Raw genomic sequence first — 27,330 nt, forward strand, 5'->3', positions numbered from 1 at the left:
AGAGTAATTCGCCAGCTGTTTGTGTGATGGCGCCGAACACAGTGCGAGTATGGCAGGCGGCCGATCAATGAAGTTGGCGTGTTGCTTTGTGATTTTTCGGCAAATTCGGGGGTGCGGCCCTCTGCTTTCGGCAACACTGGGTCGCTGCTGATTGATGGGCCATGGGCAAGGATCAGGAGCTGCTCGAGGCGGCCCGCAACGGCAACATTCCCATCGTCGAGAAGATCCTCAGTCAGCGGGCCAAAAGGAGTGGCCCTTTGGCCAGGTACGTGCAACCAGCGGCCACTTACGGCCGGCGGAGGCCACTGCACCGGCCACCCGTCGGCGTTCGCAGCCCTTTTGAGCTGCTTTTCGGCGCTGTCGTCCCGTTTTCGGTGACATTCGGGGCTCGATTGGCGCCGCCGCTGGGGCTCTCGCAGGCCGATTTTGACTGAAATTTGACTGAAAACACGCAAATTGGCTCGTGTATCGGTCTTTCCGCAAGGGCGCAACGGGGCAGGGATCGGGTCGGGCCGAATCGAGGTCCGAATGCTCCTTTTCGGCGCCAGGGGTGTCATTAATGGCTCATGTCAACATCAGGGCGGGCAGTTTTGCGCCCTTTTCAGCTGCTTGCGAGGCCAACCGAGGCACGACGGCCCTCCGGAAGGGTCGGTCACTTAGGTGGACGTGCATGGCCAGCAGTTACCGCCTCGGGGAGTCTAGGACTAATTGCCGTAATTGCATTTGCATTGCGCTTTATCTTCTAATGAGATACGGCCTGGTAAAAAGGGGGTGTGGTCGGGGTGTGTTCCTCGTGTGGTGCTGGAGCTTTCGAGCCGAGTTATACAAGGGGTTGCTCTGTGCCATAAGCCAACAGATCATTATATCTTTTGCTCGCTGCAGGTAAATTTTGAATGCCTGTTAAATTATTTTAGGCAATAATATATGACAAAATTTATAAATTGAAAAGTCTTAACTTCAAATTCCTAATTCTTTGTGTGTTCTACAGGTGAAATAATTAAAAAAATTATTAATTTAACTGTGTCGGAATCAAGCATTGTGAGCACACGTTAGTGCTAAAGTGAACAATTCAATCCAGACTGGAGTCGTGTGGCCAGTCGAACGATAAGATCGTAAACAGTTTGCGTGATCGCGGCCGTAAAAGCCGTTTGTTGGGCCGCAAAATAAAGTGAGGCATTAGGAGTGCACCTCCGGCGCCAAAGAGCGGTGGCGGCGGCACCACCACTCGACGCACCCAAACAGTACCCCCCTCGGAAGCCACCCCCGTCGACCGGTGGCTATCAATCTTGATCATAAACACTGTTGCTTTTAATAAGTGGACAGTGGCAGGAAGTGAATCTTCCAAGTCACTCCCGAGTGTGAGTGAAAGAGTACGGGGAAGAGAAAGGCAATCGATTTGCAAGGAGGTCGTTTGCCTTGCTTGCCAGTCCACCCCCAGCAAGCCCGCCCGGGGTTCCAGCTGCTGTGTACCAACCGCACCCTTAGCACGCCGGCGCAGCCCCTTGCTCGCTGCCGAATACACTCTCGCTCTCTCGAATTTGGGAACCAGACATGTGACCTCGTTCGCCGCACCTTCCCTCCAAACACTGACCCCATTTCGCGCCAGGCCGACCGCACTCGGCGGCCAACAAAAAATGCACTCGACCGCGCAGTTTCATTCATTTTTATGGCAATCTATATTTTTGATTGCGAGAGATACCAGATTTTCGCCTCGCCTCAGTAATTAAATGCCGACCGCGGGAAGGGGACTGACCCGAATAAAGCACCGAATTGCGGAGAGATAAACTGTTTTAATTGAAATGTATCATGCCATCGCGCCGATCATCTCGACTTATTTTTTATTTATTTTAAGTCGATATAATAATTTTCGTGCTCCTTTTCCCGGTTGGAACCTTAATTTTTCCTTCAGATGATAAATTAAGATTTGTTTACTTCCGCATGAAAGTTTTAAATGACAAATTTTGCCGATAACCATATGGCTACCAACCATTTTGCGGTGTTTGTGGTTCGCAAAAATGGGGGGCATAATGACAACCATTTAAGCCTTACATTCTAGCTAGATGATGTTATAATAACTATCGGGTAGCATATTAACGTGCTGTTATTTAATTGTCAAATAGTAAACACTGAAGGTTAAGTCAGATTTTGTTAGGTGATCGAGTTGATAATTTTAATCGATGAAAATTGCGAAGTAGTTGCGAAATAGTCGATGATTTGTAAAGTCTACGACATTTTTCGGCTCATATTGTTGACCTAATCACGAGGAGTTCACCGGTTGTGACTCCCTTGGTCTGCTTTTTTACTCTTTGGTAAGAATGGTACACATAACCCGACGTGCCATAAAATGGGCTAAGTCGGACAATGGCGCCTGGACAAATTAGATTAGCCAGGATTGTTTCAGGGCTGTGAGCAACCGGGTGTTAGCCAAGGTTTACGCTCTATCCACGTTGGCTCCCAGCAGCTCGTCACGGGAAGGTTTGGCGCTGGAACACTCGATTTCACTCCCCCGGCCGGTCTCCTTTGCAGGCATAAGAGCCACCCCTCGTTCGAAAATGAATTTCTTTCTTCAGGAGTGCCGGCTGTCACTCGTTTATGGAAGGTTCATGAATGGTACGGCCGGGTCGGCTCTGAGTCGTCCCAAGCTGAGATCATTCGAACCCTCGATGGTCGTTGCGGTGTTCGGTTTATTGGACGGAGAGCCGCATCCTCAGGGTAAAGAGGACTCCTCTCCACCAGAGCAGAGCCCCTCGGCGCGATTCTGAGTGAATATTCTCAGGGTGCCACTGGCGAGTTACTCATTGTCAGGCGCTATTTTGGTTATTATTCATTAATATTTTATTTTGCAATTTGTTCATCATTTCTTTATCAAATTAATTTTTCAATGTGATTTTTCTGTAAATATCGCCTTCTAATTTAAATTCAAATCGGGTCTAGTAGAATTGTTTTTAATAGTAAAAACTGTTATAGATTTTTGCATGCGTTTTTTAAAAGTCAAATCAGGCAGTGTGATATATGAACACATAAGTCACGCTATTTTTCAACTTTTATTTTAAATGCAGCCACGTAACTCACTCCGCCTGTGTACACACAATAAATCTGTTCACTTAATGTGCATTTGAAACCTGCCGACGTGTTATTTGTACGGCGGAAAACAGTAAAATTGAAACTCTAACTGCGTCATGTCCGTCACTGCGAAATACTTTCGTCCAACATTTCATTTCGTGCATACTTGCTCTCCTTCAGCAATGCAGTCAACAACTCTCAACTCTGCACGACTGCATAAATGTAAATCTGTTGGCACGGTTGCAACTCTTTATTGCTCTATAAAATGAACTTTGATCGGGCATTCCTCGAGAGGTTTGAAGTATCGATGTGTTGGAAATATCACTCTCAGCAACAAAATCTGTTGCTGGAAATTCAATAAGGCTAATTTGTGATATTTTATAAATTTATATTCTCATCTCAATAATTTTCCTGCGTTTTAAAAGGCAAGAAACTTTCTGATTTCTGATATATTGCATATTTTCTTCATGCGTATTATTTTTTCGTTTGGCACATCTATATTTTTGTCATATGGTTTTAATTAGAAATACGTTTTGTTATTCGGCTTTTCGGTAAGGAAATAGATATTGACTAATGTTAAGCATCCTCTACGAAATTAAAAGAAGAAAAACATTTGCGTAAATCTGTATCAGCTTATTCAGCTTAAAATGGTTCAATTTCCCTTTATATATTCCACATTCCGTATGCTCCCAATATTTTTTACGTTTTTTACTGCAACCCGACCTAATCTCTCGCCAAGAAGGGCAAGGAGACAAAAACCAACATTAGCTAGCTTCTCGCATTAGTTTGCTTCTCGCAAGATTAGAATCGAAGCGAAGCGCGCGGTGTCGGTTAGTCAGAGCGGAAGAAAATTCGGGCCGCGTGCATCTCTCTTGAAGCTATTTCCGACGCCGTCAGTGCGATAATGAGAAACGCGAAGAAGGCTCCAGCCACCCACTTTTCTTTCACGCAACACCACTTGAGTTCAGTCCTTCTGCGTCATTGAGTGCATACTCAAATGCGCCTCTATTAGGGCAGATCAAACGGCTTCAGATATCGACCCCCAGAACACCGAAATGCTTCTCGGCGCCTCACCTTAACTGAAGTTGTTGATCGCACCCCTCTGCTTCCAGAGAGTTACACAGCCTTGTGGATTTGATCACCCTTCATTAGCATCTTACTGTCAACAACTTTCATAAATAAAAGTTGAAAAGTAGATTATTCATAAAATTACACTTTCCCTTATTATCTGATCTAATTGATTGGCATTTATTCATTTTATTTTTTTAATTAAGCCACATCGTTTCAATTTGAAAACTGATACGGTTGAAAGGCATGCTATTCTCAAAAGCACCGGGGAAAATATTTGTTTACTCACAAATTGTAAAAGTCATTGTTTTATTTAACTTTATTTAATTTGCATATTTATTCTGTGGAATAATTTCAATGAACCTATTCAAAATATCCTGGAATTTCTATCCCTACGTCACGAGCATTCAGTTAATTTCAAACGTGTTGGATTTATTCAACTAATACCGATTTAGCATACTGCATGCGCATGGCTGGCTATATGCAGGCATTCACTTGCCCCCTTTTAATGCTTTTTTCCAACCAAGCTGCGGTCTTTGATGTATTCAAAATTCATTTTTAAGAGCTGAATAAGTCTCGTGGCGACTTTCATCTCTTTTTTTGCACGACAAATTAAAAGCAAGAAAATTTTAATTAAAGAGAGACGCGAACGTACCACTTGAGAAGTATAAAATTGGCGGCGACGCGCACAAAGTCTAACTTGTTCCCCAGTGTGCTAGGTACATGGCTGAGAATTTAGTGACAAAAAGGAAGGGCGATTTTGATATGATTTAGATAAACACTAGGAGAAGATTTGTTTAAGTTTGGTGGAAAAAACGTACGCGGAAAGTACATTAGCAGCAAATAATAAATTAAACTTTTTATTTAGTTTTTTTCACATAAGGTTTTAACAGCATAATTTGCTTTGTTAATTTGCTTAAAATTTTGTATTTAATTTTTTCATGTTTTCTGTTACGCCAACACAGTGAAACAAAACTTAAACCCATTCATAATAACACTATGGTGTATGTTTATTTATCCATGACACGATCTAACTAATGCCCAACATACAATAATTTTGAAAGCTTACAATGTATAAACTGTACCTGCTTTGCTAAACAAATGAGGCTACGTAGAGAAAAAGAGAAGTCATTCGCCGGCTTGCTTTCACATTTTTCGCCCCTAAATGGAAGATTTTAATGAGCCCGCAGAGAGGAGCATGTTTTCACTCAACTCGAATTGCGTATATGTGTTTTTATGGTCTGGCTCGGAATAATGCACCTGGCTGGATTGCAGAGAGGCGGCGGCGGCGGCTCGCTCGCTCGCCTGTTCCCCGCGCGTTCCATTGAGGGCGAACACATTGTGCAATGAAATGTGTAGGGTGGCTAATTATCACGGCGTCGCGAGCGCAAATGTTTTTCTCCTTGCTTTCAATTCCTTTCATTGCGCCCACAAAGAATTTTCCCTTTTCGCATTTCTCCACCACTTGCAAATTAGCAGAAAGGAAATCCTTGAAAGAGAATAGGAATGTTGTTCTTAACCAGAGCTGTAATTGACACGACATATTATAGCAAAAGTGTATTTAACAAAAGAACGAAAAACTACAAAAATGACTCTACTCTGCGCGGAACTTAGTCAGGTTTGGGTAGTTTTGTGTGAATTTTGAAGAGAATAAATTCCCTAATCTTCTGCAGCGTTGAATATTTGTTTCATAGGTAAAGTTAAACCGTGATGAGACCAGTGTGAGACTATTCGCGCAGGGTTGAGCCAACCGTAGTTTTTCTTTCATTTCGTTTCCAGCGTTTGAATTTTTATTATTTGCTGATATAATTAGTTAATTAGAACTCATCAAATTGGGAAAACTCAAGATAAATCATGAAGAATATCTGAAACGGTTAATGGATACATTATGTTTTGTTGCAGTTTAAGACGAGGACCAGGCGCAAATGTTCAAGACAGCAGTGGCTACTCGGCGCTTCACCATGCTGCTCTCAACGGACACAGGTAAATTAACTTGATTTTTATTTGTTAATAGAATTAATCATTGGACGGTATATTTTTTCCACTTGCTTACAAGCTAAAACGTAAATCATTCTTGACACAAAATCGTTATTGGATAATTTTGAATGATTTCCGTCTCAGAATGTGAACGAATTTAAAAGTATCTTGAGTCTTCAGTTTTATTTCATGTCAGAATTCATATATTATTTTAGCATATATGTTGTTGCTTACACTTGGAATTGTACTTTATTTGCGTTTATCTTCGGTATAACGTTGTAGTATCGCCCAGTGCTGTCCAAAAATTGACAAACATGTCAAAAACAAATACATACATTGAGCATATCACATTCTTTTTAAAACTGAAAGCTATTAAAACAAAAATTCAGAAAAATGGTATCTAATATTTTTCTCATAAGCATAATTGATGTTTATGTACTGAACGGCCGATAATTTTATTAATTAATTTAAGAAAACTTGATCAATTTTTAATATTTACTTTTCTCGCTTATTTAAAAATCTCAAAACTTATTTGTCTCTATGTAAAATTAAGACTCAAATTAAAAGAGCTCATGATATTCATTTGAACTGACCGGGATTAATGTGTTTGTGTATCAATTAGGGAAGCGGTGGAGCTGCTGTTAGCGCACGAGGCATCGGTCAACATTGTGGACAGCAAGGGGTCGTCCCCTCTGCACCTCGCCGCCTGGTCCGGCAATGAGGACGTCGTCCGACTTTTGCTGTGCCGAGGCCCGTCGGTCCCTAAAGTTAACCTCACTGTGAGTACTACTACATCCACGGCCATTCATTCGAGCTGTGTTCACTTGAACCGCTCGCGTAATTATCTAAATGAGGGCTCATCCAATTTGGAGAGAGTCAAAAGTTGCTCTTTCGCTCGCTGCCAAAAGGGCAATATTGCTGATTAAACGCGCGCGCCCATTCACTTTTTCACCCGTCCGCCCGCCCCTCGCGTGGTCTTGAAATGAAATGTAACAAATTACTCAGGACGAGCGTTAGATACAAAGGTCGCAGCTTTTGCTCAGCAAAACATCTGCCGTGCTCTTTGACTAATAAGTACCAATAGAGTGCAGTAGTTGCAATTTTACAGCGGCCGGCTCCGAATTAGCTAGAGGGGTGGACTCGCATGATGTGCAGTTTGCTTTTCTTTATTGCTATACTGATAATTTATACTATTTATTGATTAATCGTAAAGTGGAAATGGCATTTAAGTTGGGGACTATCATTATTTGGCTTACAACGAGAAAAATAATGTGTCTTGAGCTGGGGATTTTGTATCAGTATTTTTTAATTCGGCAAATTCTATAAAAGGTCAGGAAATTACATGAAAAAGAAAAAAGGAACAGGATCTAATCTGAGCGGATTGACCAAAGATGGTCGGTTAAGAGTGAAATTTTGGGAGAAATATACCATGGGAGTAACAGAAATAAAAATTTAACCATTCCTCCCTCTAAAATATTATTTTGACTGCCCTCTCCTGTCTCCGGCCCACCATAAATTGTTGCGCAACCTTTATTCATTATTGAATATAAAAATATGCAAATCCATTTTTAACCTAGCTTTTTAGCATTTTAATTAGAGTAAAGCAAAAGTAGTCTTTCAGTGAGACACGCAATTTAGTAGTTTAGCTATTCTCAGTATTTGGGTGTGGCCAATATGGACATCTTTATTAGACGCGGCGAAACCATGCAGTCACACACGTGAAAAATTATTATCTCCGAGCAATCCAAATATTGACTTTGCAGCTCCACCCGCGAGTAACACGTACCCATTCGCTGAACGCAATTTTGGGTCGAGCGTTGAAAGACAATTCGCACTTGCACACATCCGGAGCTACATTCGTGGTCTCGTATATTGAAAACGTCGCGAAATTAAAGGTACCGGTGGAATGAAAATTCTCCTGGGGTGACGGGAAAGCGGAAAAAGGCCGGCGTGTGCACTGTGTGCGCATTAAAATGTCACGCACAGGTGAAGAGCGCAAATACATAGAGCTGGCTGCTGCCTTTTTTAACGAAATCTGCTGGCTGCGCATCCGCACATACACACATTCTCGCTCCACCACCTTTCAACTTTGGAAACACACGCTTGCTAAGTATTCACGCTCCTGCGATTTGGGATAAAAAAGGTGGTTGTGCAAACACCTTTATTCCGCGAGTGTGTGCGACGTGTGTATCATGCCTCAGGTGTTTTCATCTCTCAGTCGCCCTTGCGACTCTGCAAATTTTCGCACATTGTTTTAAGGGAAATGCGGGTGTGTTGCATGCAGACGCGGTTATTTAATTACTCCGCTGCGTAAGGGTTTGCCAGGGGTGTGCGCAAATAAGAGCAACTCTTAATTTTGAATAGCCTAAACAGTCGACTCGCGGATATGCGAATGCGTTGGAAGGAAACACGCTTGGCACGTGAGCGCGGTAGCTGAACATGATGCTTTTGGTCTCTTTCCGAATCATTTTTTTTATATATATTTCGACTAATATGATTGTTGAAAAAGCAAAGAATGTCTTACTTGAGTTTTTTTTTTAAAAAATATAGGAGTCAAAGCGACGTGGTTTTATAAAAATACCCAGGGTTGAATAATATTGATTAATGATCATATATTTAGTTGCCTCCGGCTCCCTAAATTTGTCTGGTAGTCTAGACCGAATACGGCGTTTCCTCTTAACTAAGATATTTTTATAACCGCCAAACCAACTAATCAGATAATATTTCATACACACATACAACTACAAACGATTCAGTCATAAGGGATAATGCCGCGAAAATTAGTTTCTAGAACGTTGTCTAGAAACAAATCGAATCAAATGTCTTTCTGCTTGTTCCAGACCAAAGATAACGAGACTGCCCTCCACTGCGCGGCTCAATATGGGCACACAGTGGTAGTCGCACTTCTTCTCGAGCACGGCTGTGACCCCAACATCCGCAATTGTCGCGGGGAGACTGCACTAGATCTCGCGGCTCAGTATGGAAGGTCAATTCTCTCGAATATTTAGCGCCGACCGTGTCTGCGCTGCGCATCTGCTGCCAAGGGAACCATGTGACACCGTTTTTCTTCCTATTTTTTGCAGATTGGAAACCGTAGAAAAGTTGTTAAGGACCCACCCAGAGCTGATACGGCAATACGCTGACGCACCGCCCCGCACGGTCTTTCCCTTGACACCTCTGCATAGAGCCAGCAAAAATGGGCATAAGTGAGTGTTCAGATTTGTTTCTTTAAATCAATGAAATAATGTTGAAATATTTTGACGAACTTCCAGATAGCCACAAAAGTAATAGAATTGAATGACAAAAAGATTTGTTTTTTTTATTAAAAACTGGAAATGCATAGCAGCATACAATGGTCAAATAATGAAGGCAACCGATTTGTTGCAATAGACAAAGGTGTGTATTTTCAAAATCAGTCAAATTCATTAATATATCGACGGTCAAAGATGTGTCTTATTCTTAAAAATGTTTGTTCTGATGAAATCCATTATCCACTTTGCCGCCTTTAAGTATTGGCTTTGCTTTGTTACAAAAATTAACGCCACAGCAAATTTAATGCATCTTGTTAGTCTGAAAATGTGCTACACTGAATAGTGGAATGAAGCGTTATCGCAAATAGGGATATTGATTGGCTCGAGCAAGTGCCACAGTTTAACCTGCCACGCGCCGGTTTTGCAAACTGCGCTAGGGCGAAAGTGAAACTCAACCTGATGAAGAGGAGACAAGTAAGAGCGGCGGAGTTTTGGCGTCGAGTGCCACACATCAAGTACCAGTATCGATTTTGTCATTCTGCCAGCAAGCTAAAACGCAGCTCTTCGCCGACACATAAAAAATCGCATTCCAGCCATTTGAATAAAAGTGCGTTTTACCCATTATTGAAACAGTCAATTCGCAAATCTCTGAACTGTCGAGCTGAATTATTGCTTCACCGGCGGTGCGAAACTAATTAACTCTTCATGCATCAGACCTCTGTTGAAATTTAATAATAATTCACACACAGTGGCGATTTATCAAATGCAAATGTTTTCCTCTCTGTTGCTCGGCAGAGCGGTTGCTTCACGCTCTATTCAGCAAGATACAACAAATTGTACACACGCTACGTGCATGCAATTTGCTGCCCTGTGTATGTATCGTCGGCGGCAGCGGCTTCGTCGTCGTTTAGCAGTGTGTCGTGGTCTGCTCGCCAAAGCACAATACGCGCGCTAATGTCGGCTGCTGCCGCCCTGGCAAACTGGCCGCCTGTTTGCATTAATGCTTGGCAGCGCAAAAGCGTATTACCCGGCAATAATAACGCACCCAGCCACTCGCAAAGGCTCGCGTGACGACGCTGGCAGGCCAATTGTTTGCAAAATTTGTTGATTTACATACAGACTCTTTTCGCGGGCCGATCAGCCGTGGTTGCAACACTGCGGTGTCTCTGCGTAGGCAAATTCGCGAATTTCAAAGAGCATTTTTAATTGAGTTTTCTTTTAATTTGCTAATAATTGCTCTTTGTTTTGTGGTTAAGTGGTAAGAACATCAGTGTGGTACTTCTATGAAATTACAAAAATGTTATTTTTCATTCATTTTATTGTTTTTCAATTGTGCATTATAAAAATTCAATAATTTTGCATACTTTTTACTCAGAAGTTAATATACACCAGATCAACATCGAATAAATTGAAACAAAATCAAACACCAATTTGCAGTCAAGGAGTGTGTTAATTGCTAATGCGCAACCTTTTGTGATTACAGGTCGGTGGTGTTAGCACTCCTAGAGGCTGGGTTCCCCGTGAGTGCACTGACCCCTGCTGGCACGGCCCTTCATGAGGCTGCCCTTTGCGGCAAACTGGAGGTGGTTAGGAGCCTGCTCGACCACGGCGTCTCCCTCAGCGCCCGCGACCAGTGCAATATGACTGTTCTCGAAGTCCTCGCGCAATTTCCTGCTCACCTAACACATGAAATGTCTGCACTCATTACTAGGCACAGTAAGTAACCGCACTTTTTTTTAGGTTTCTACCAAGTTGCTTCTTTTTCGAATTTTGTGTTGCTTCCATTAGAACTTAGAAGGGAAACAAATTCTGGGACGCTTCCGTCGCCTGCCATAGGTGAAGACAAAGAAAACACGGAGCCCCTTCCTCCTATTCCCAGCATAGGCAGTCCGTACGAGAACGTGCGTCTCACCCCTAGAGGACGCATGTCCGAATCTCCAGGTGCTTCTTCGCCCTCGCAGTGGAATTATTACGAGCAAGAAGATCGCAGAATGTAAGTTTTTAATTTAACTCACCTCTACATGTTACATATAATTTCATTTTAACATTTTTACACATGTTGATCGGGACCTTGATAGCATAATTCAATCCTTCCCTGCGGTTCTTTATACTTACGCAAGGTCAAGACGCAAATCAAGTCAACATTAACCACATGTTCCACTGAACAATTTCTCTTTCTAAAAAAATATCCCCATACTCAACTCGTCGACAGCCTGCCGCTGTATAAACAAACAAACGCACACAATGCTTCCACTGCTCTTGCAGTTAAGAGATCCATTGTTTTGCTACGATTCTGAAGCATGCTTCCAATTTTGGCCGAAACAGGAAAAACTTGTCTGACAACGGCGGCTTGCTGGCCAAGTCTCTGGACTCGAGCGGCTTTGTTTCGCGCTCGATGGAAACGAGTTGCTTCTCGGCCAAGTCGATGGACTCGAGCTACCTGTCCGAGGAGCTGTCCAGTTCTTCCAGGCTGTCATGTTATCAGAACCACGCCGTTCGGGACGTCGACCAGCTGAGCGTGTCTTCCAGCTCCAGCATGACCGGGCCCTCCATCTCGCCCAGGGAAAGGTTCATGCCACCCACCGACAACGACAGGCACAGCCACGACAGCAACTATTTGCCCATGACCGGAAAACCAAGTGCCAATAACGCGGCGAAAGTATCGGTGAGTGTCATATGACAATTTTTTAGTGTAAAGAAGGAATTCATTTTTCACTTATATTAAAATGAATTTTGTCCAGAAAAATTTATTTATATTTTTATTTATAGCTCGAATAATTTTGAAGAATAAATCAGTAAAATTGCCTTTTTGATGCCTAAATTAAAAAAAAATAGCCTGGAGTATGATGTGACAGAATAGCAATGTATATGCAACGCGCAGAGCTTCCAAATGGAGAAATTGCCTAATTTTCATCTCTAGCATTTAAAATTACGCTTTTAACGATGGGAACTTCTAAAAATGCTTTCGAAACAAATTTTTGTGTGAAATACATGCAGTCATCTAACAAAATACCGAATTGATTTTATAGCCGACTCCACCAAAGAAGCCGCCGCGACGCAACCTGTCTGTGTCCCCAACGCATAATAATGAGAAAAACTACGCGTGCAGCAACTACGAGTACCTGTTTATGGCCCGCAGTGGCTCAGCCAGCGACGACAAGAGCCTGCGACGTGGCCGCAGCACGGACCAGTACATTGAGATGAGGACGCCACGCAGCAGCTCAGGACTACAGCTGCCGCTGTCCAGCAGCGTAAGCGTCGACGCCGAAGACCACCTGCGTCACAAGCGCAGTGACAGCGCGTGCGAGGAACGCATCACGCACGACTTTGAGCCAAATCACACTGAGAGAAGGCACACGACCATTGGCCAGTACGACGGCGCAGTCCAGAAGCCGCACAACTACCCCAGACGCAAGCTGCGGCGCCAGTCGGACAGGCCGTACGAAAACTTTGAGCCTAGTTGTCCGGGCACTCAAGATTCTGTGCCAACATTTGTTTCTTCTGCATATATTCGCCTGAGGCCTTCGCAGGAAAATATGGTGGAAAATGCCGAGGCGGCCAAGAAGAAAAAGATATCAAAAACGCCGCTCAGCCCAACAAACTACAAGCAGCCGCCAACCCCAGACCACCCTCCTCCGTCTGCGGTGGATGCAGAAAGAAGTATTTACGAGAGGATTCGGCCACTCAGTCAGGTATGTTGTTTACTTGTAAGAATGAAAAAATCCAAATCATGTGAGAAAAATAGGAATTGAAAACTCGCTCTCAAAACAGCCAATCCTTACCTAGAAATTCAATTAATCTAAAACAGCCATACTTTTTCAAGAGCAATTTTTAGCAAGCGTGGAAAGACTGCAAAATATGAAATTTTGATATAATTTAAGGATTAAAAAATGCATTTTTTTAGACATGCAGAGGATGAATTTGCTTTTGAAAAGATCTGAAAATATCTTATCATCTTTTCATAGACTGTGCCATTAGAGGTTTTATGTTCTAGAAACATTTTACCTGACTAAGTAAACAAATTAATTAGTGAAGTTATGATACAATCAGAACAAAAGCTACATTAACCGTCACTGCTACTGAAAGCAAACAGCCACTTCTGTTTTAATTTTTATTGAGCCGGCTCTGTTAGCAGCGAACATGTGAGCAAAGAGGCGGCACTTTTTGAAAAATTAGTTCGCTCTGGGGACTCAAATTTCATATTGGCACGCTTAACAGGAGATGAGCAGCAAATGTGCAGCGAAAGCGGCTGGCTCAGCACCTATTCGCTCCTATGTGCCATTTGTGCATATAGCTACGTACATATACACACAGATGTGCGCACGCGACGTGCCGCTCATTAATGATGCATGGATTCACCGGCAAACGAGCAAATTCCCTCCCTTGGCACAAAACCGGCACGCTGTCGGCGGATAATGTGGCAAAAGAGCGACTTTTTGTCGCATCTGCGACGAGAGAGATTCTTTCCGCGAGGCTGGTTTGCAAATAATTTTCAATCGTGTGCGGACAGGTGTGTGCCCGCGCGCGGATGAGTAATTAGATTTGCTCTCGTTGGAATTCAATTTTGACGTGGAAATTAAAAGTGCGGAAAATTCTTGACCAGCAGAGGAAAACCTCAGAGCCACCTCTCTCGCGTCTGTCCGCGGGCAGGAAGTGAATCTGTTTCCTCAAAGGGGAGCGGAAAATATCATATTATGCGATGTTTGCGGTCTATAAAATGAGGCAGTCATATGGAAGAACTGGTCATCAAACGCATTGTGTCGTGCTCCTGGAGCAAAAGGGAAATAATGCTGCCGAAATCGAGTTGTTGTGCACCGTGGGCAGGAAACAGTAGAACCCAAGCCATCAACGATTTACCTCAAACACAGCACCAGACAGCATAATTTGTTGTTGTGCTCCTCATAATAGGAAATATGGTTCACATATTTTTCTTGTTTGGATCATTTTGTTCAGCTGTCCAGTCGATTGTTTCCATCCCTGTGAATCTGAATTGGATTAATCCCATTTCTGAGCAGGAAAAAACAACAAATTATATTGTTGATGATTCTGAAGAATAAAAAAACTAAATCAAATAGGCTTGAAGGTTCAATTTTATTTTAGACGAAAACCAAATCTTTCAACATTTTAACCACCACATTAGCACTTTTCCTACCATAAAGTCGGCAAAACGCTCAAATGAATATACTTACGAATGAACTTTTTATGAACACCTAATCAAAGGGCTCTTTTCATCCCAACGCAGTAAGGCTGACACATTGACCTCATCTGCCAGCCCACCTTTCAGTGACATTTAAAATAGCGAGGGTGGCATTTGCAAAGGTCAATAGAACAGCGCCAATATCTGGCACCCTTGCTCGGCTTGATTATTTTTATGAGGAGCACCTCTTCCGTTACTTAGTCGTCAGCATGCCGTGCTCAGGGTTGCTCGCGTTGCTCTGCCTGGTGCCCCAAAAGCCCGCAGGGTCGGGTGTCCGATACAGGCCCGTGCCTTGGCAGCACGACAAACGGCGTCACGACATTTTGCCGTGGCTTCAAGAACTCAAAGAGCAGGACAAGCTGCCGTGGATTAAGGTCACTGCGGCGGTTTCATGGAATTTTTCGAATTTGGCTGACCTCGTCCCATGTGTTGCAGGAGTACAAAAGGCGTTCCAAGGACATCGAGACCGAGACAGATGAGGATGTTCTCTTCTGCTCGTTTGGTGCCTCTTCAGGGTCGCTTTCCAGTAACCTTTCCTCTGACAAGAGCATCGACTTCGTGGAGGAATTCGTCGGAGACGCACCTTTTGCTGGTGAGTTTAGTAGCAACTTAAAAGTGTATCCGCATAACTGCTAAAGCATTCTTAGAAGGGCAAAGAGTTTTAGTAAAATTAGTTTCTCATAAACAAAATAGGCTAGTTTTGGTTCAAGTTAATTTGGAAAAATTAAAATGATTTTGCACGGAAATCATAAAGGGGCCGGGTGATCAAAGCGTGTTTTAGATTCAAAGTAATTTTTGATCAGCAGAGCAACTACTATGCCCCATACACCACCACGTCCAAAAATCAACAACGAATTTGTTTTAATACAAAAATACATCATTTGGAAGCATAGTTTAATACAGTATTTTTCAGAAAGCTAAAGCGGGGACGCCATCTAGTGGCAATTTAAATATTCTACTTTATTGTAGCGATTTAAATTTTTGTGGAAATTCCAGTAATCAAGATAAAATGAAAGTTTCCATCAGTGTCATGGCAGGATGTGCACATTGGAATATCATTAAATTATTTATAAAATTTCTAAATACATTAATTTTAAGCTTCGTTAATGATGATGGCTTTCTACACGCGTGAGAAAATTGAAATTCTGACACGAACGTCCTGGCAGAAAATAGCTTAATTGGTGGCCGATGCTCATTTTCAAAGGGACCCTCGCGGCAGCCGCCTTTTCGCTCGTTACCGCAAATTGTCGCCGCGGCTGCAGCAATCGTGTGGATTTGTCCATTTGCGTTTGAAAATCACAGAGCACGCGCCTCAGCGATAACCCCTTCCTTCATCAGAATGCAATCGAGGATGCACGTGACTCAAAAAATGAGCCTTTTATCGCCTCTCTCCCCTGCTGCGCGCCGACTCTTTCTCCCGCGCGCTTTCGACTAATAAGGCATTCCCCGACTTGAAAAAGATTTTAATTAACTCATTATTATTCGCGCGGTGGCGAGGGCGACTCGCTTTTCACCCGCTTACATACGCACACTCGGCAGTAACATCAAAAAATCCAATTCCCGCGCCTCACCTTTTCTTTTCAAGCGCGAAAAGAAAGGGAAAAACGCTCGTAAAAGAGGTCCTTGAAAATTATGAGTCACAAAAAGTCTACCGTCTGCAACGACGGGCAAAAAGTCTCTTCTCCTTGTGTGTGTAATGCGAAAACAGCTGAGTGAGTAAAAGAGAAACCAAGGAAACCGCGACCTTTTTTCTATACCACGCCTTAAAAAGTGAAAATATGTATGCAGCCGAAAACGGTGATTTGGACGAATGAATGAAAGGTAACGCACACACAGTCGGTTGAATAATTTGAGTACAATGCTCCTCCGGTGTCATTGTTGCTCGCGACTTAATCCTCTGTCGGAGGGGGGAGGGCATGGTCTCTCAGGTCGTGACTTACTAGTCAAGGAAACGCTCAAGAGCCGCTCACACTTTATTGCTTTTCTTCAGTATTGTTTTCTGAGTGCGCGTAAGCTGATATGGATTTTTACTTCGTGCCGCGGATTGCGAGTTTCAGTGAGTAGCTCATCTCTCAAACTGTTTTTCATACTGTTGTGTTGGAGTTGAGAAAAAATAGCATCATTCTTAAAACAATACGTGCACCTTAGACCAACTGATCTCGGTACTATTTATTTGGCATGGATTCTGAAACGAACTTAAATCTTTCATGTTTCTCAAATTCATAATAATATGGAAAATATTTTATAAAAATTGCAATTATTAATAATTGAAATCTTGGCGAGAAATTGATTGATTCACAATTTATAAATTAAAATTAGCTCAAACTTGATCATTCCAGTTGAGCAATGTAGAGTAGTTTGCATATAGTATGTGTGTTATTTTTGAGAATGATGGATTGATCAAGCTGCTAGTAGACCTGATGGATTTCGTGCTATTAGGATAGGAATTTTATGGGGCCTTTGAAATTCTTATCTGTTTGGAAGATTCCTCCCTTATTGCGACAAACAAGCCTCATCCCTCCCTCTGTTCAATACAGCCTATAAAGCTTTAGTGATTGAGATGCGACTCACATTCAAATATTAGTCCCAAAGTGGTAATATGATCTCGCCACCACAAAGAAAAAGAAAATATAATGCTAAGGAAAACAAGACGTGTTGCGTGGCGGTTTTTGCTTGGACTTGTCTCAATGCTTTACTGACAGCACTTAAGAGATTGTTTTTATCTGCAAAGGTATGCAATAAATTATTTAAAGACAAACCGGCATTTTAAAACGAGATCAATTGTGTGATTTGCGAGTTGTATTTACGAATTTTAACTTGCCCTTCAACTTATTTTTAAATTCACTTTGTTTGGTACTCAATATTACGCACTTGAGAACTTCCGATGCGATAACCAAGAAAGTCTAGAAGCTGATAAAAGCTTTTCTAAAGAATGAAACCACCAGTGCGGTGAATGACAATGACGTGTGCATTTGTCCAATTGAAAAGTGGGTGCAACGTCAAAACGAAACCAAGTAAGGAAAGAATGAGGAGTAAGTTAGATGATTTATCTGTATAGATCCCAGCAGGATATCGCGTTACAGTCTTTTCAATTTCCTATATAGCTAGTCAACTCCGGTCTTTTTACCAGTTAAGTACCAAGTTTTGGCTAACAGCCAGTCGAGATTTGTACACACATCCAACAATTGCATTTCCTTCATTAATTCAAATCTCGCAACGCACTTCCCATCAGCCGCTAAACTCTCACACAAGGCGATTCTTTTCAATGTTTGTTTCCAATTGAGCCTTTTTCACATGGAAGGGAATTGACCGCCGCGTGTGTTTCTCTTTTTTTAAAAGCAGAGCTTGTTAGTAAGTCGATTAGTATGCCTGGTGAATTGCAAGGAAGGAAGTCAGTGGGCCTTGTCGGCTTCTGTTGCCGCTACAAAAACAACGAATAAGGCGTGTGAACGAGCCCCGTGACGTATAGGCTAGCTGCCAGTATAATATACGTTTCTCGGCAAATACTCCCACTTTTGATAACGCGAGCAATTGCATTGTGCTCAGCCGAGAGCAGCTCGCGGCTCACTGCGCGTTACTTTGAGAAGCGAAGATTTTTTGCTCTTTTCGCGGCTCATTAGCCGATTGGCTGAAACCAAGGCTACTTGTCCTGGCAGTCAAGTCGACAACAGTCGGCTTATCTTATCACGCTCGGGTGCTGGTTTGTTAACGTGCTGAATGTCGAATTCTGGCGCGGCAGGAAAAGCTTTTTGCTCGCCGATGGAAATGGAGCAGCGCTGACAGATTCGAGTAGAAAGTTCTTCTCCCGCCAAGTGCTCAATTGTGTTCAATTGTTATGTCCCAAGGTAAGCGTGATTATTTGTTATTTACCCCGCTTGTTTGACACCCACATTCCTGCAGCGTGCAGCTCGCGGCGCAGATTATTAGTCCCGGGCATAATTCTCCTCTGTGCGCCTTTAAGCACGCGAGGTCGACGATCTTTCTTTCTCTCCAAGCTTGCACTTAGTGCAATCATCTGTTGATCGAGTTTGTCTTATTGAGTAGACCGTGAGTTAGATTAATTTATTGCTCAAATGCCTCGTTTCAATTAGCGTTTTATTAGACTCAATGAGGAACTAGCGGTGTCTCTGGAAATAAAATTAAGATTTTTTTAGATTCCCATGCTTTCGTGCTTCACATTTATTATGTTTACTATTGGCATTTGAGCTTTGTAAACAATCTCAACCTGCAGATACCGTAATGCACTGTAAGATTACCCTATATTTGAATTGATGCTATCGTTAGGGAAACGTACCATATTGATGAAGGGGGTAAATTTAATTTTTGATCTATGACCAAATATTTACAAAGCCGTTTTACTCTGTGAACATGTTTTAAAAGACTGTTGCAGCTGAATTATCCAATATTTACTACTCACACAAACATTGCCTCATCATAAACCAGACTAAATAAATTTGTCGGCCAGACTTTTATTTCATATTTCATCTCGTGTCTTTTTGTAGACCCTTTTCTATTGAAGCTCTGTAAGATTAGGTCCTCAAATCCAAACACAATATAAAAAACTTGATTTCATTTCTATTGCAGCAACTCCTTCTTAAGAAGATTTCAGAAACAATTCTCAAAAGCGTGCTCGTGAAGGGGATTGCGTATAATTTATTCAAATAGGCGTCGTGAGAAAAAAGTCCTCATCAGGAACATAACAGCGTCTCTTTCCGTAGTAATGGTGCATCATTATTGAATAAAACGCGTCAAATTTACTGCCGGTCCGTTTACGACACTGTCATAAATTAGGCGTTGATGTCACGCTCAAGAAGCTTCATGGCCCGAGCAGTATTCCCATAAATTGTGCTCTTAATTGCCATATGGCGATTTGTGTTAATTAATTAAGACCATCCGCTGATTGGAACAAGAAGTTTTATTGGACGGCGCTGACAGAGAGAGAACAAGCCATAAACTTTTGGCCGCACTATACATGCATATTATTCGCAAAGAGGAAGAGACGCGTGACCCGGGTGCCAAACGCTCGCCCATCTCCATATAAATTACAAAATAAAGAGGGAGCGATGGCTTTTTTTAAGTATGCTAATTTTATTACATCAACTAACAAACCGCCTCTGTGCTGTTGGAAAAATTGCAGGGAAATTTTTTCGTGCGCGCACCCAATCAAAGCGGATTTGGAAAATGAATCTTTTGTTCTTTTGGGAGTTGCACTCGGTTGGTGTGCGTTTTGTTTGCCGGGAAGCAGCGAAAAATCGAAATAATGACGCTCAAGCGCCGGCTTTGTGCGAGTTGATTAAGAGTTAATGGGATTGTTTTGCAATTGCCCTTTCGTCGTGGCGCGCCGGCTTTAAATCCGTCACAATGCTGGGAAAATAATTGAGACCAATTAAAGTTGAATTTTTTTGCGTTTAGTTCACAAGAGTGCTCTGGTGGCGCAGTTCACAGAACACCCAATACGTTCATTTCGCTTAATTGCATTTGCCGCCACATTCTTTAGGTTTTCCCTGCTTGCTCAAGAGCCAATTCTTTTGTTTCAGGTTTGCTTAAAGGCTCGGTGCCGCCCTCCAAGGTCGAAGCCATGGCCGTGGACTTTGGCCGTCCTGTGGAGCGGCCGAAAACACTGAATCAAATCCAAAATGCGTATGAGGTGCCCAAAATCGAAGATGTGGACAGCGAGGAAGGCAGGAAAAGCGCACAAGCCGACAAAAGTCTCTCCATCCTCAGTCCCTTTGATGAACAGGAAGAATGGGCCAAGATCTCTGAAATCATGGCTTCTTTTGGCACCGGGCTGGTCCGCGAGTCGGTGTTTGTTACAGAGCTGGAGCAGGAGTTTCAAACAAGATTAGGTATGTACAAATAAATGCCTTTGAAGAATTTCATTTCATCTCATTTTTCCGCCTGAAAGTTTGTTCTGTCTCATCTCTTTTCAACTTCAAAGTCTGATATTGAGTTGCTTTTTTCTTCAACAGGGCTGAGCAAGCAGGAGAGTCTGACCAGCCCAAGTGCACCTCCGTCGCACGCCTCTGTTGGCGAGTGGCTCAGAAGTATTGACATGGCAAAGTACGAGAGGGCTTTTGTGAAGCACGGCTTTGATGATCTCGACTTTATTGTAAGTGTGCTTTCCAACGTATAACACAACATTTATATACGTCCCCCATACCTCTTTATATCCAATTGAAATAGATCAGTTTTTGCTACTTCTTGTTCTTTGAATTGCCAAAGAATATGTTATACTCATTATTACATAACTGCTTTCATTGCACAAAGTGAAAAAATAAATAAATAAATGTTATTTTTCTATGTTGAATATAATTAAAACCAGGCTTCATCCTCGTTGTCAAATTAAAGAGAAATTCGTTAATTTGACAACGAGGATGAAGCCTGGTTTTAATTATATTCAACATGAAAACAACCTCGAGTGGTCGCACTTTTCAAATATTGTTATTTTTCTAATTGGCTTTGAATTTATTCCAGAACGGATTGATCCAACCATGTGACCTCATTCTCTTTGGCATCACAAGCCCAGAGGAGACGGCTAAAATTACAGAGGCTATCAAGCAGCTTCCAAACAAGTCAAAGAAAGTGGGCGCCAATGGAGAGGCTCAACCAGAGACAGTGCGATTGTGGCTCAGATCCATTCACTTGGAAAACTACGCAGAAACCTTCCAGAAGCACCTGTACAATGAATTCCAAAAAGTGATGCGCATTTGGGACGAGGAGATCACCACCATGTTGGACATAGACAAAATCGGCCACCGGCGGCGCATTCTCGCCTCGGTGGGCAACGAGGCAGCGCTCAGTGCCGACATGGAAACCTCAATTGACGTGAAGGTAGGAGAATTCTGTCATTTGGCAATTTGCGAGAAAGAAAAACGCATGCATGACCAACTCTGGCTTGATTGTGAGCAAAGAGAAAGGCGGAAAACACTGCTTTTTCGCTGGAATAATGAAAAACACCCCCTTGTGATATGGTACTGTCAGCTATTATGCGCATTGCGAGAGAAGAGCTCATTTTTCTGCTCGCTTTTTTAATCTTTTGGGGCGCAAGCATATTATTGTTCCCCTGCGGCTCAGAAAGAAGCAGAATTCCACACCCCAACAATAACTTCACATGCTGCCATTGAAATTCATCGCAGCATTTTTTTATTATTTCTCGATGAAAAAGGGATGGGTGTGTATGTGTTGTATGTGTGTGTTTGATGCTGTAATTCTGGCTGCACCGGCTCGGCTGCTGGCAATAGTGCGCCTGCCGCCGCCGACGCCGCCGAGCAGTGTCCGCGAATCAGCCAAGTGTTGCGCACCAGTGCACCGCCAGTCATCAGCAGCTGATCTGTTTAGGCCGCAGGCAGCGGCGGCATCAGCTTCGCCAAAGCCACCCACCCCCAACCCCCAGCAGCCGCGCGCATTCAATCATCCAACCCCGCAGCCCTTTTGAATTTTAATACTCGCGCGCGCTGCATGCCCGAAAAAGCTATTTTTGTGTTTCGCCTCTGCCGCGAAAATCTCTCTTCGCTCGCCTGCAATTATGGGGATTACCAGATTTTTGCAATTTTCATCAAAGCTGATTTGCTGAGAGGGTTACAGTCTCCCTGAACGAGGGAAACAGTATTTGAGCCGTAAATGGGAGTTTTAACGACCAGATTGATTTTAAAATCAACTCTGATGACGGCTATCTGCGCCTATTCTAGATCTCGTGTCAGGAAAAGATTTTTTTATGCGATAACGTGCTTCATTAAATTTGAAATTGCTTAGATTTTTTAATTTCTCAGAATCCAGATTATGTACTTGAGTAAAATTTATGAGAGTACTCAATCAAGATTATTTTAAATTTATTTAGAATTAGTTTTATATATGAAAAATACTATTATTTCGCCTTTAAAATTTTAAAGCCTGATCGAATTTCTTTTCGGCAAATTAACGAGAGACACGATTATGGACCCCTAACTCAATCCAGTAGAAATGTGTATGGATTATTTTCCAATTAAAGCGCGTAGTTTACTCGATGTGGCCACAAATGAGGAACACGCCGAGGGTGGGAACATTGAAAAATGCGTTGCAAAATGAAAAAAATATAATGGAACCGCAGCCGAGTCGACAAATGGCCCCCCGTCGGCAGACAGATTTCCCCCCAGGGATCAATAATTGAATATGCGTTGCACATGGCAGAGAGTATGCTCATTCGCATTACATTCCAATCTGCGGTGCACTACAATTGATTCCGCACTGCTTGTTTCTGTAATTAGCCCTCTGAGGAGATGCCCGCCGGCACCACCAACAACACCGGCACCCTCCGCCACAGTAAGAAGTCCCGGCCCGCCCCTCCACCCCCGATTGTCGCCCCGAAGCCCCCCGCAGCCAACGGTTCCGCAGCCGACCCAAAGGTCGGGGTTCCCACCAAGGTGGTGGTGGTCGAGGAGAGTGTGGAGGACCCTAAAGAGCTGACCATCAGGGATCCGAATGAGCTGCTTGTTGGGGTGCCTTCCACCCTGACCACCCAATGGAGGCACGCACCTTACGCACTGGTCAACGGATTCGTCACTTACTCTGCAATGGTGGGTTGAAAAATTTGAAAAATTAATTTTTTTAATTAAAAAATTAGATTTAATACACGCCCAGAAAATAATTTTATTGAAAATAAACAGCAAATAATGGCTTAACTCTGTAAGGATTGATTACCAAATTTTCTCCCAGCTGCCTGTTCTTAATCAGTTTGAGCAGAGTAGTGATTTTTAGTTTTTTGCTTTATTTTAAAATGCATATTCATATATCTTAAGGGATAGAAACATTAAAAAAATTATTATTTTTTCATTATTTGCTTTAATTCAACCAGTGGGATGTTTACGTTATTTTTTCATTTCTTCTGTTGTAAACAGTACTTGGGTTCCACTCTCGTGAAGCAGCTCTTGGGCACTGAATCAACAAAAAAATCAATCCACAAGTTGAAAAAGTCGATGGTGACGCGCGAGAACAAGCCGCCAGAGGTCTACCTCTCCATCTCATACCGAGGCGTCCAGTTTTTGGAGGCGGAATCAAGAGTGAGTAGCGAAATTGCTAAAGTCACGCTCGATCGATTGATCATTGTGTCCCTTGTGTGTGTGTTTGTTCTGTACCGATCAGGAACTGGTGTGCGAACACGAGATCAGGAACATCCACTGCGCCTGTCAGGATGCCGATGACTTAACACATTTTGCCTACATCACCAAGGACCACAGCACCAAGGACCATTACTGCCACGTGTTCTGCGTCAAAACCATGGTAAGGATATTTATCACCTCAATTAATATGCATGCATCGATTTTTTTTAGAAGTAGTTCATTCTCTAGGCGCATGATGAAATAATAATTAGTGTGCAACAACACAATAATACATGAATTCAACTTGAATTTAAAATATTAATTACTTTCTTTCGTGCATTTACAACAGGCATTTTTAGAAGGATATATTCATAAATAGCGTTGGCAGAATTATCCTAACGATAAATGCGTGTTGTCTAAAATTCCTACAATTAATCATGAGAATCTTTCTTGAACCTTTTTTATTTGGTATTAAAAAGAGAACAAGTAATTCAGTAAATATTAAATAATTCAACTGGTTTGATTTATTTTTATGTAGAATCTACGAACTTACTGTTTATTCTTTAACTAGTTTAACTTCGGCCAGCCAACAAAGTTGCTCGAAATATACATTTTTCATGCATTTTTCTCGATATTTGCAATCATAACATTTTGGGCCGATCCTGACCGTGTTTCAGGACCAGGCGTCTCAGATAATCCTGACGCTGGGCCAGGCGTTCGAGGTGGCGTACCAAATGGCGCTCCGAGAGCAGTTCAGCCACGGTGGTAGTGGATTAAAGCCAGGTCACACGCGGTCGCAGTCAGAGCACCAAATCAAGAGCCACCACAAAGCCGGTCCCGAAGGCAACGGCCACTCGAGGTCGCACTCGGTCAACGGGGTCATCCGGCCAGACGAAGTGACCGCGGGCGTGGCGTCGCGCGCGCCTATAGTGTTTACTGAGGACATGTGATCTTTAAGGAGAAGCACAAGTAAGAGAGACTTCAACGGAAATCTGATCGTTCCTTATTATTTATAATTTTTACTACTCACGCACACATGCTCATCACGATATGTAAAGCTGATTACTTTGTAATTGGCTACCTATTCCAGGCTATAATTGGGATACATGATTACTACAAGTGATTCTAAATAAGCGGGAAGAGGAACAAATAAGGTGGCGTTTTTTGGGCCTACACTTAACTTGCGACGATGCAGGTTTCTCTTTTGGTTTTTGCTCAATTTGATGCGCGCGGGACAAGTTCAAGCACACAAAATTCGAGAGGCTTTCACCGTTTCAAAGTTGTACTGAAGGGTGTGTGCATCTACCTCCAGAAAATGGTGCGTTGAATATGCGTTTGAGTATGTTTGAAAATGTGAAAAACACACACATACACTCGTACAAACCACATTAGGTGGCCAATAATGGAATGGACAATCATTCTGTTATTTTACCCTCAGGCCAGCCAGAATTGTATCACGGATTAACTCGAAACTTTCATACCTTTAATAGCTGCGAACCAGATTTTTCGTTTTCCGAGAGAAAATATAGATTTACCACAGATATCTGTAAGGACGACATGGACCCTGTTAAAAATTTTAATTCGCAAACGAAAAAAGTGCTTTCGTGATAATTTCAATTGGTATACGAGACACATGGACCATATCAGTGTTTTCCAACTGTTGCGGTGTTGTCTGTCGTTTCATTTCTTTTGATATTGCACAGAGAGCATTAAGTTTTTTTGGCTTCGAACGGTTCCATTCTATTCACTCGCTGAACCCCAAAGAAGTGCATTACTTCCGAATTTCCGCTGGTGGAGAGAAGTGTTGGTTTACCCACAGTCGGCCGTTGTGTGTGTCTAGCCACCCGAATTCCAAATCAATGTGTACCAACCATTGTTGTTATGTAAAAGCGAATTTCATATCACGTGATGTTGATTTGCGGAAAGAGATATTAGCTTTCGGACCAAAATTGAGTGTTTTGTACAACGTTAGGGCATTATTGGCCGATTTGCTCGAAATTTTTGGACTCATTCAGCTGCTCGATTGTTCTGAATGCTTTTGTCACCAACAGTTCGCGCGTTTTTCCGGCGCCGGCTGCCTGTTTGTAAAGACCTTTGATTCCAACGTGCTAGATTCCATATTGTCTATATATACGCATTAAAGTGTGTTTGTGTACCTTACATGTTGAACTCAACAGTGCATTTAATTTTGTTCAAAGTGGATTCAGCGTTCTTTGTGGTTCTTCCAAAAATACGATTTGCATTTCTATAAAGTTTGTATCGATTCTTGTTTATTTATAGCGTGTCCAATTGTAGCTGACATTCTACACCAAGTCAAAATGCACGAATTTCAACGCCAAAAGTCAAAACAAATGCCATGCATTAAATATTCTAGTCTTAAAGATGATTTCATTAGTCAATTGCGTAATCATTAAGTTTATTAAATGGCCAGTCAGCGCGATACAAATTATGCAGTTGGTCCAAAGTTTTGGTTTTTAATACATTGTATAAATTAGCAATTTTTAAATTTTCATCAGCGTAGCTTATTAAGCACCTTCCTCAGATAAAAATCATTTAAAATAACGATTAAATAGTAAAATTTAACTTTAAAATACGCAGCGGTGCTTGCTATAATCAACTTTGAAGAAGCCAACTCACAAACACTTGTAAAGCTAAACTATTGTTCACACATAACACTCACATGTAAGATAAATTATGAATCTATTTTATCTGTTCGCTCTTGTGCTAACACATGCCTGTAAATAACCCTAATTAAAAAACGTGATCATTAGAATGTGTAAAATTGGAAAGACCACCCCTCTGTCTGTGTACCTTCCGTTTTATGTGAGTGCAATAAAAAAGTATCTTTCGAGGATCCTCCAGCGAGATAAGTGTACATATAACTTAAATCTCCAAGCTCTACGTATTTACGCGAGAGAAACAAAATTTGTCTGCCGCTATTTGGGCTGACAAAATGAAATCAGATTCCTTTAGGGCAGACTGGTTGTGATGAAAGCTTTGCATTTGGAGGCGACCACGCGAAAGAATGCAATATTGATAAAAAATATGATGATATATATATATATTATTTGTTAGATACTCTTCACTCTTTATTGTATTCAATCATATTACTCTATATTATCATGATATTATTATTATGGAATATGAGAATAAATGTAGAACAAATGACGCTAGTAAATGATTTTCATTTTATAAATCCCTCTCCACCAAAATAAAGCCTGATTTGATACAAATTGTTGTTGATGAGTCATCTTATCTATCGTATTTTAGCACAGCACGCGTGCCTTAAAATATAGAAAAGATAAGAGCATGCATAAATGTTTCAATTTTCACAATTTTTCAACAAAATTTTAATTTTAACTTATTATTTTAATATGGTGCAAACTGTACATTTTTTACTTTTATGTTGAGAAAGAATGCGGAACTTGGCTTCCCTCCTAATTGTCTCCTACAACGTTACCACTTAAAAAATGTCGTTAGGATGGAAGCTCGTCGCTTTGAATTGGCAGTTGGAGGAAAGGAGCAGCAACTTGGGTCGTCGTCACCACCCACCCCTGACTAATATCCCTTTTTATTGCCACTAAATTGTGTGTCGTCGTGTCTGCACACCGGTAATTGCGTTCCATCTTCTTTTATCTTTTCCTCTGTTTCCGCCTCTCTGGGCCCGACGAGCAGAGATCCTGCGCTGGGGGAGCTGCAG

At 42.1% G+C, this 27,330-nt stretch overlaps 1 protein-coding gene across 1 annotated transcript; it reads left to right on the forward strand.

Annotated features, from left to right (window-relative positions):
• The first annotated feature begins 29 nt into the window (after positions 1–29).
• Positions 30–26,419, forward strand: LOC135944048 (ankyrin repeat and SAM domain-containing protein 1A-like). Its single transcript, XM_065490735.1, has 17 exons — positions 30–265; positions 6,034–6,114; positions 6,731–6,887; positions 8,949–9,094; positions 9,192–9,314; positions 10,843–11,075; positions 11,148–11,352; positions 11,685–12,024; positions 12,389–13,051; positions 14,992–15,148; positions 20,094–20,402; positions 20,526–20,665; positions 21,031–21,387; positions 22,800–23,108; positions 23,430–23,591; positions 23,674–23,811; positions 24,308–26,419. Exons 1-17 carry the CDS (start codon positions 162–164, stop codon positions 24,578–24,580), a joined length of 3,897 nt encoding a protein of 1,298 aa, XP_065346807.1. The 5' UTR covers positions 30–161; the 3' UTR covers positions 24,581–26,419.
• Positions 26,420–27,330: the final 911 nt, after the last annotated feature.

The sequence above is a fragment of the Cloeon dipterum genome, chromosome 4 (genome assembly GCF_949628265.1).
Source record: "Cloeon dipterum chromosome 4, ieCloDipt1.1, whole genome shotgun sequence".
Lineage (NCBI taxonomy): Eukaryota > Metazoa > Arthropoda > Insecta > Ephemeroptera > Baetidae > Cloeon > Cloeon dipterum.

What these genes read in the sequence shown, in the direction of transcription:
- LOC135944048 (XM_065490735.1), top strand. Translation starts at nt 162, where the DNA reads ATGGGCAAGGATCAGGAGCTGCTCGAGGCGGCCCGCAACGGCAACATT. An exon ending in GCTGCTCTCAACGGACACAG is followed by an intron (nt 6,115 to 6,730) that starts GTAAATTAACTT and finishes TGTATCAATTAG; the next exon opens with GGAAGCGGTGGAGCTGCTGT. An exon ending in TCGTCACTTACTCTGCAATG is followed by an intron (nt 23,109 to 23,429) that starts GTGGGTTGAAAA and finishes TGTTGTAAACAG; the next exon opens with TACTTGGGTTCCACTCTCGT.